The following is a 10,755-nucleotide window of genomic DNA, read 5'->3' as shown; positions in this document are numbered from 1 at the left end:
CAGATACCTCATAGAGATTAATTGAGGTGTGCAAAGGTAGATTTAAGTTAATATTCAACCCGTGAGGTAAAAGTGTTCATGAGGGGAAACCTAAGGTACAAAATTTAAGTGTACCTTTTTTTTTTCTTTTCTCTCTCTTTCCTTTATTATTTTTTATTTTTAGCAATAGAGTAAGGGGATTATGTCCCGTGAACAATGGGAAAAATAGGTAAATACCCTTAATTTTACAATTATGTAGCATAATACCTATCTTTCCAAAGTATTTAGCAAAATGCCAATGTTTTGGAACTCGATTTTAATAAAATTGAGTTGTGTAAAACTCGAAATCCTAAAAATCGAGTTCTATGTATATTTTTAAGTAGAACTTGACATCAGCAATATGCATAGAACTCAACATTATTAATGTTAAGTTCCACTTATAATTCAATTTTGTTAAAATCGAGTTCCAAAAACAGGAGCATTTTGCTAAATACTTTGGAGAGAATGATATTTTGCTACACAATTTTAAAATTAAGAGTATTAATTATTTACCGGCTACACAATTTTAAAATTAAGAATATTAACTATTTACCCATTTTGCCCATGAATAAACCCATACTCTTTTTATTGTAAAGAGATAAACGAGTTAGTCAAGCTACAAAGTTCAATGGTTGTTTGATGTTGTTTTCAAGTTGGGTAAAGTAATGCCCTCTTATAAATTTTCTTATTATTTCCATATTTTTTGCCAAACAATACAAATAAAATCTACACTATCATGGTATAAATCTTTCATTTTATACTATGAGAAAAAATATCAAGACCCGTTTAATTAATCCATATTCCAAGTAACAACCCATAGCAGCCCTGGCCAGCATGATGAGTTGATAGAAATGGATTAATAACGACATTTCACTTACCACACATATATGATTATGATTAATAGCTATCTATCTATCTATCAATCAAATTCTAAGGTACTGCCACCTCAAAGTTCCAGCAAAAACAAACAGGCCATAAGAAACAACAAGACAGGACAGGAGTTAATGAATTGGACCTAGTACTGGGATCCACCAGAACTGTACTTATAATCAGGCCCTATAACTCAAGAAATGTCTTTATTCAATCAAATCTGACTTTTGTAGTCCATAATGGAATTATAGACAGTGATTGCACAAGCTATACCTGTCAAATACCCCATGTCATCACATTATATTCATAGGCCTGCACCTTTAACATTACACATCTTTTCTCATGAATTGAATTTAGACATTTTTTAACAACGTAGATACATCCTCTTCTTTCTTTCTTTTTTATTTTTATTTTTTTTGATGAAAACAAAGTCTGAATCTATTTCAGTAGCACAGCATGAAAACAATGGGGATTTATTTTATTTTATTACATGATAAGACAAGAAAACGTGTACTTTCAAAGCAGTTAATTGGCTGTTCATTTTTTGATAGAATGATTAGATTATTATGATTCATCACCCTTTTGAATAAATTAATAAATTATGGATATGGAAATCTTTTAAACATTGTTTTAATTAATGTAGCATGATGATCTAGATCTTCACTTATAAATGGCAAAAACTATCACGTATATGAGTAAATATAAAATAAACAAATCAAAGTAACCTCTTATAAAAAGAAAAGTAACATTTAGCCTAACCTAAAAATTTTAAATATAAGAAAGTGACATAAAGATTCATTATTGTATATGAATTGATACAAAAGTAAACTAAGTATTAAAAAATAAAATATTTTTAAAAATAATTATTAATTAGCTGATGCATAGCGTGAACTTTCTCCTAGATGAGTTTCTATATATCATTTCTACCCATGTGACTCAATGTAAGCATTACACGTGTACGGCATACTTGATACTTATAACGTGTAGCTCACTATAAGCTCATTAAATTTAAAGAGAGTTTTTTGTTTTATGTAAAACTCTATTATCTAAGATTAATTTAATTTAATAATTTAATGTTGATAATAACTTAGTCTTAAAATAAAATACACATGAAGTCATTCATGATACTAACGGCCCCTTTAAAAAATAAAAAACAATACAAAGAATTAAAAAATTCACTATTATGTGAGTTGATATAAAAAGTTATCAAGTATGTCATAATAATAATAATAACACTACATAATTATGCCATGTGGCTCATTATAAGCCTGATAATTTTATAAGATAAATTTGTTCTATGACAAATTATTTTACCAAAGTTTCATAAAATTTAATAGCTACTCCAATTAAAAATACCTTCAGAGTTTTAAGAATTTTTTTTTTAAAATTATATTATTTTTTAAAATTATTTTGACCATCTACCCTAATATTAATGTTGATAAAAACTTAATCTTATTATATATATAAATTTAAGTCATTCAAGAGATATCGACCTATTTTACAAGAGCAAAAACAAGACTAACAATATTAAGATTTACTATCATGTGAATTGATTCAAAAATGTATCAAGTATGTAATAACAACTTTTACATATTCTTAGAGGCTTTGGTTTGATTATGAATGTAAGAATTTAATTTTTTTTTTTTAATTACAAAAAAATTGTAAGTAGTTATATTTTTGGGGGAAAATTTTTGTAGAAATTACCGTAAATAAATATAAGGATGAGATACAAATGAAGCCTTGATAAAGTTAAAGAAAGATAAAAATAATTCAAATTTAGGAATTCAAATTTAATTTTTTTTACTATTTTAATCCTCATCATATACTTTTCTTGAATTTTGCTTTTGATTGTATGTTATAATCAATGAAGAGATACCAATTATAAAAAAGCACCATTGAAATGCCACCACCAAAGAGACAACTTTTAAAACTTTAACAAAATGGTTACTAGCCGTAAGAACAATCAACCCTTACTTTGCTCGAGCGAATTACTTTTCGCTCAAACAAACTTTTAAGAAACACACATGGATGTTGAGTTAGGTTACAGAACATAATGTATGGACATTAGAATGGTAAAGTGCTACTCTTTAAAATACAATTACAATTAGGTAAGGTGAAATCGCCCCAAACCACCAAGGGAGGTTTATCTATAGGGCTATAGTGAGCCGTGTATTAAAATTTCAGTATTGTTCACTTTATTTTATTTTAAACATGAGTCGAGCTCAATCTTATCACAAAACTAAACTATATGTTTCAATTTGGTTTTCATTTTCAAGTTCAAGTATGTTCATGAGCTACTTGATTAGTTTATTCTCTTTTCCCATATAAATAAACACTATGACTATTGTGGGAGAGGATTTTGTTCCCGGCCACCCGCAAGCTTGTTTGTCCACTTTGGGGAGCCAAGCCTGCACGGTTTTGTCCTCAAGCAACATGGGAAGACTTTGAGTGCAATCCCACATCGGCAAGAGAAGCACCCCACTCATGCCTTATAAGCGCTTAGCACAAGCATGAGTGTACCACTTTTGTGGGGTGTGGCAGTAGTGGTAGAGGTGTGCCCTGCACAGGGGTAACAAAATTGTGTGGACTTGCCAAAGGCTTCTCACACATGGGTCGAACTTGAGGCTGCCCAAAGCAGACAATACCTTTGATGGGCACTGCCCTCAAAAGCGCCTTTTTGTGGAGAAGGATTTTGTTCCTGGCCACCCGCAAGCTTGTTTGTCCGCTTTGGGGAGCCAAGCCTGCACGGTTTTGTCCTCAAGCGACATGGGAAGACTTTGAGTGCAGTTCCACATCGGCAAGAGAAGCGTTCCACTCATGCCTTATAACAAAATCCTCCCCCACAACTATATTTTTTAACCATTCACAAAACTATTCTAATACTTAATAACTAAATTATGTTTGAAATTATATTATGAGTTAATTAGATTGGATGATTTTTGTTTGTGAACTTATAAAAATTTGATTCACCAGTCTTATATTGTTAAAAATTATATATGATTTTACTACATAATGACAATTTATATTATCAATAAATTAAAAATAATAATTTGATTAAATCTTATGAACTTATTGACAAACTCACACAATCTAATCTCAGGTTTGAATAAATATTTATACACATACATACAAACATATAATAATATATATACCTATTATATATATACCTAAAGTTAAGTTTGAGTTTAGCTCATATGCTAAATAAACTAACATGAACAATTTTATATTATCACTTAATAACATTGTATTTGAATGACTTTTGTGACAAACTCACCCTATAATTATATAGCCTCTTTATACATTTCATGCTTTGAGATCAATGACTATTTCATTTATGAAAATTAAAATTTTTATATATTTTTTAAAATTATACGTAAAACATGACTTGAACATGACTTTATGGAATGCAATAAACAAATAACATCGATTAACATGGAATTTAACACATGTTTGAGAATGAAGTACGAATTCCAATGTTGACATTTTCACAATATTAATCTATTAAAAAAAATATTACTTGGTGTAATATATCTAGAACTTAATCACAAATACACACACATATATACACACTTCTGTGCACACATAAATGCACAGAAGCGTGTATAGACCACAAACATCATCAACCCTCCCTATATATACACTAGTGTTCTTTTTCCATTTTCCAAATCTCTCTCTCTCATTTTCAAAGTTTCTTTTCTTATTTTGCTGCGAAGAGGTTGTTAATTCTTTGTTGACATGGAAATTGAAGATAAACCTACTTATTATGCCATCATGTCGTGAGGAAACTGACATGGGGAAAAAAAAAAAAGAGGAAAAACAAACATGAATTAATAATATGTATGTAAGGCAAAAGAAAATGACTCCAAACCATACAGCAGATTTGTCGGTCACACCGACACAATAGAAAAACGTCGGAACAAACAAGGTTGTTTTTGTTATAGATCCCATTTTTTTTTATATCAACATTATTGGATGCGCTGTGAAAGATTTATGAAGATTGTAGGAATTTATTTTAATTATTTTTTGAGTTGAAGCTATAGAAGATTGTAGGGTTATCAAATATATTATATATATTTTTAAGGATCATTTGCTTGGCAACTTGGCATACCCAAAAGAGTAGTACTATACATAAAGTTCTGAGATACTCAAAAGATTAATGGCATTGGTCAAAAATAGCTACAAGGAAAACAAAACCACCTACTATTTTTATAATAATAATAATAATAATAATAATAATAATAAAAGTTTTAATAATGTGTGCCCTTTGAGCATACATTAACAAACCATTTTAAGAAATTTTTTATGAAAAATGAAAAAGTCACCAACTTTTTTGACAGCTTTTTTAATTCTCCTTAAAATGTTTAAGAGCATATATTAACTAGAACCTAATAATAAAAAGGTGAGAGAGGTTATTACTACTAATATGAAAAGAAAAGACAAGGGTATCTTTTTCTAGTTCAACCTTAGGAATAGGATTGCAGTTAAAACTGGAAAGGAAGGGTCAAAATTTTGTAGTTTGCTATGATTAACCAAATTTAGCTTGGGGTTTTGATCTACAGCATAATTAATTTAGATTAGGGGCCACAAAGATGCACGCCAGAGAGCAATTTAAAACCATCATCACACCTTATTTTGCATAAATCAGACCATAAAAAAGATCATGTTCGTGATGGTGAACATTCTATGCTTATAACAAATACAAGTGACTCAATAAGAGATACAAACGGAAAGTAGAAAATCAGAAATGGAGATGCATTGTGTAAAACCCCAAACAAACATCTATCTGACTAAGCCCTTTGTAATTGCCTTTTTCTATTTCACTATTCTAAAATATTGATGAGCATAAATTTATGCCATTGTATATATAAAAAAATATATATATACAAAGTTTGATGAACCAAATAGAAAAAAAAATACTAGTTTTGATATCAATTGATGTATTTATAAGTACAGTTAGGGGTGGCAAAATTGGACACGACTCGTGAACCTGACACAACACATCACGAAATTAGCAGATTATGAGTTAAGTCATAATGGGTTCGTGTCAGATTCGGGTTAACACGACTAACCTGATTATTTGTGATATTTAGATATGTTTTAATTTTAAATGGTTATTTGTGATGGAGTTATTCATTAGTTTTGAATTTTATATTAAAAATATTTATTTGCTTGTTTTTCATAATTTTCTTTTTTTTTTTTTCATTTTGATAATATCTAATAAACAGGTCGACACGACTAACCCGTTTAATAAATAGGTTGTGTTAGGGTTGAGGAATCTTGACCCATTTAATAAACATGTTGAGTTAGTGTTGACCCATACAATCAGATACTCATGAGTTGACATGACACGAACCCGACACGCGAACACATATTGCTACCCCTAAGTACAGTGACCTCAAAATACCAAGTTCTGATGATTTAAAAATTAACTTTCTTAAAATTCCTTTTAGCAAAAACTGTTTTCTTTTTGGTAAGGACAAAAACATTCCCGAAGCTTTCTCCTTTTCTTGCTTAATAATTAAGTTCTATGAAAATTGAGAAGCCAAAATTGATCAAGTCAAATATATGATTTTCTTCTACAACATCATAATATCACCTCACACTAAGCAAACATGAGATTGAAGCCAAGTCATGATGTCATATCAGAGCTTGAGATTGCTAGACAACGAAGATGAGTGAAAAACAGAGAAGGTAAACTGGAGCTATCTCAAAATATTACATAAATATCAACCTCTTTAGTGGATCTTTACAGCTAATAAGAGAATAAAACTTACAAAAGATACCAAAGCAATGACTTGATTAGCCGCAAAAGATGGGGGCCTTCATGTATATTTGCTTTAAGTAAGATTTGTCGAGGAAAATTCTTAAGAGTCAAGTACTCCTAAAAGAATCATAAACAATCATAAGAACATATATCGGTGAATATTACTTGTGAATTGTAAAATTAAAATTAAAATTCAAGGACCGTTCAGAAAGAATAATTAATCTTTGGTGTCTTAAAAGAGAGAGATAGAGACTCAAGTGGTTGTTCATAAAGAATTTTAATCTTCACTTTTACTAATTTACTCAGAACTTATATGACCATTACTAGGGGCTAAAAAATCATGTAATAGTGCAATGCATCATAAGATGCTCACTTAATTTACAAATAAGAAACTAATATAACTTGTAACACTCATGGACCAACAAATCTAAGCAAATTATAAAAGTAAATCATAATCATCTAGATGTTTAAAAGAGGATGTAACAGTTTTTTATGTTAAGTGCCATAAATTTTCATTTTTCTTTATTTATTTATTCATTTTGTGACAATATTTGCAAGCCCTCTGTTTTCATAGTTTTTATCTTTTTCATCTTCTCAAGCAGTTCTTTCCATGACCTTCATATAAAACAAATATAATTTCCAAAATATTTTTGTAAGATTACCTCTTTTTTTCTGATAGGTAATAAAAAATTTATTGAAAGAACAAGCAAAATAAACAAAAGAGGACTCAATGAAGGACATCCTAGATCATAATATTCTACAAATTGAGATTATATCCGCTCTACAAATAATTATGTCCTCCTATTCCTCTCCCTCTAAACAACCAGGAACACCATTCCATACTCTATTTATGAAAGTCTTGGAACTTCGGTGCCAACATTGGAAGACTCATTTCAGCCTTAGGCATCATCTACTTCACTCCAAAAAGGAACCTAAAATTCCATAATTCCATAGCCTCTAAACAAATGAAGAAGCAAAGGATTCACAGTTTCTTCACTATTTTTATACATGATTCACCACTTTGCCAACACCATACCTCTTCTAAATTAGTAAGAATTTTTCCCCAAATTGAAAACAATTCACAAAAAGTTTCCCTCATAGGAACTTTTACCCTTCAAACAACCCTCCAGGGGAAATCCAAGCAAACGACAACTCTCAGCATATCATAAAACTGTCAAACACAAAATCACCCATTCTTACTCAAACTCCAAAGCATATTATTCTCCATACTCATTTGGGCCCGAGTGGAATACAGAGTTTCATAAAAGAAGATATGCAAACGCCTCCAGTTCCTAATCTTGGGCAGATCTCACGAAAGTACATTTCCATAGAATTTCCCCATTATGTATCTCAATGCAATTTGATAACATAGCAACTTTGTTAGCAGCTAGTTGAAACACCCCAAGATATAAGAAGGGTTGCTTCATATCAAGCCAAGAAATCATGCAAGAACCTTATATTTCTACGATCACCCACACCAAAGCCCAGTAGCCCACAAATATATTGAATGAATCCCATCCAGCTCTAACTGTTTTCCAAAGACCACAACATAAGGTGGGATGAACAGGCTGTGAAGCCCAACTTGCCACCCTTTCTCCATAATTTACTCCCACCAATCTCCTCCATAGATGATCCCTTTCCTAAGTGAATCTCCATAACCACTTCCCCCATAACACCTAATTAAAAGCGGTCAACTTTCTGATACCCAACCCTCTCGTATGTATAGGCATACTGGCAATTTTCCAGTCTACAAGAAGATATTTTTCACCCCTATCCTCCCCAATGAAACTCACAATGTAATGTATCCAATCTATTAGCAACATTGATTGGCATAGTGAAAAGAGGCATGAAATAGATAAGCACATTGGACAGTGTGCTCTTAATGAGAGTCAGTCGGACCTCTTATGAAAATATAATATTTTCCATCATGCCAATCATCTCTCCATTCTATCAATAATGTCAATCCACATAGGAAACCCCTAAAGTGGGATCCTAAAGGAAGGCCCAAATAAGTCATAGGTAATGAACTGACCTTGCAACCGAAAGCCATTGCTAACCTTTCGACATTGGACATCGTCTCTACCTGCACTATCTTACTTAGATTCACACTTAACCCTGTCACTGCCTCCAAAAATAACAATATTAACTCTAGTATTCTTATGTGTTCCATCTCCACTGAACAAAAGATAATTGTACCATCTGCAAAAGGCAGATGGGTGACAATTAAGGTATTTCCATTACTCCCCTCCACTGTAAAACTAGATAGACGACCTTCCCCAACAGCCCTTCTCTATCTTCTTATTTAGCACATCCATTACAAGGATGAACAAAATTGTTGATAACAATTCTCCATGCTGTAAACCCCTAAAGCTTTCAAAGAATCATACAGAACCTGCCATTGATGAGAATTGAGAACCTCATCGAAGAAATGCAAATGGTCAATTGGTGACCCACATCCTCAATTTCTCTCCCAATACATATCACTCTAGCAAATATAGAAGGCTATCCTCGTTGACATGATCATAAACCTTTTCGATGTCCAACTGGCAGATAACCCCGGGTATCTTGCTACAAACTCTTCTATTCATACATTCATTTTCTATCAAAACAAATTTTAGGACTTGCCTCTCCTCCACAAATGCATTTTGCGAAACGAGTATACCCACTACTTGCCTCAACCTATTGACTACCACCTTGGCCAGAATTTTATACAAGCTCCCCACCAGGGTCTTGGGTTGGAACTCTTTATGCTAAAACCCCCGGGATTTTTCAAGATAAAGACAATAAAAGAAGCAGTAAGAATCCTATCAAAAGTACATGTCATATGAAATTCTTCAAAAAAAAAACTGAACTCATGACATCCTCTTTATTCACTCCCCAACACCTATGATAAAACTATAAAAGGCTATATGAAGCCATCTGGACCATGTGCCTTATCCCATTTCCCATTCATAATTTCATATTCTTCGTAGCCAAAAAAACTTCCTCTTACTCAAAGCGTCTTTCAAGCCACTTGCTAACACCCATCCTTCCCTTAAAGAGTAACAAACCCTAAGGTACAACACAAATACATGCAGCAGAAACTGCATCTTTGAATGGTTAACTATACAGAGAAGGAAGAAGAAAATTAGACCCCACTGTTAGTAAAAGAGACATTATAGTCAAAGGAAAAAGCATTTAACTAAGCCATGAAATATAAAATATTTGATTATTACTTCGCTTTTTTGACAACTCATGATTTTTGTTCCCATCCGAAAATTCCCAAACAGTTGCTAAACAAAAAAGAGAGGGACAGATTGCTATTTCTTGACATGGTACATATGTGATGGAAGCCAAGCCTGGAACATTCTAAGTTACCTAGGAACTAAACTGACTAGGTTGGTCAAACTTAAAATTACAAGTATAGTTTTTTTATAAATAAATAAAAAATGCGATAAAGCCCAGAACTTTACATATAACATAATCACCAATTGAACAATTTTCTGGTTCCAAAGGATCCTTATTCGAATCCTCAAATGGGTTTTGAGTGTCATCTTTTATCTATGCATTTGAGTTATGATATTGTTAATTTCAATGGTTTGATATGAGAAAAAAAGAACTTAACAGAGTTACATAAATCAACGGATATGAAACAGAGAAAAGGGCTACAAGTTTAGACTTACTAACCTGTGTTGTTGTGGTTGTGGTTGTGGTTGTGGTTGTGTTGGGTGTGTGTGTGTGTTGGGAGTTCTTTGACAACGGCAGCGAGTGATTCAGGGTTGAGACCGAGGTCACAGAGAGCAATGAGAACAGAGAGGGTGTGGCGGTCGAGACCAGTGTCTAGAATGTTGGACATTTGGAATGCCAATTCCAGGGACTCTCTGGCCTTTTGTGCTGCCTCTGGATCCATCTTTTATAGACACAGAGTTTTGGCTTTGGCTACAAATAATAGGAAAATTTGGATTGTTATCTGTTGTTGTTGTGTTTGAAGATGAATTCTATTGCTGGAGTGAAGCTCACATTTGCTGTTTTCTGGGTTTGGGAATTGGGGTTCAAAGACCTTTTAAAACACTGACCAGTTCACTCCCCAAACTTTATTAGGTGTTTGGTTGCTAACCTTTTTC

At 32.2% G+C, this 10,755-nt stretch overlaps 1 protein-coding gene across 1 annotated transcript; it reads right to left on the bottom strand.

Moving 5' to 3' along the window:
• Nucleotides 1-6,422: 6,422 nt before the first annotated feature.
• LOC115983812 (mitotic-spindle organizing protein 1A-like) lies at nt 6,423-10,755 on the bottom strand. The gene is made up of 2 exons (XM_031106635.1): nt 10,319-10,755; nt 6,423-6,769 (listed from the first exon to the last, which is right to left on the bottom strand). The coding sequence occupies exons 1-2, from the start codon at nt 10,539-10,541 to the stop codon at nt 6,753-6,755; spliced, it is 240 nt and encodes a 79-aa protein (XP_030962495.1). The 5' UTR covers nt 10,542-10,755; the 3' UTR covers nt 6,423-6,752.

Source organism: Quercus lobata, chromosome 4 (assembly GCF_001633185.2).
Source record: "Quercus lobata isolate SW786 chromosome 4, ValleyOak3.0 Primary Assembly, whole genome shotgun sequence".
NCBI classification, from domain to species: domain Eukaryota; kingdom Viridiplantae; phylum Streptophyta; class Magnoliopsida; order Fagales; family Fagaceae; genus Quercus; species Quercus lobata.
Note: the sequence above shows the minus strand (reverse complement) of the source record. Positions and strands in the feature narration are given on the sequence as shown.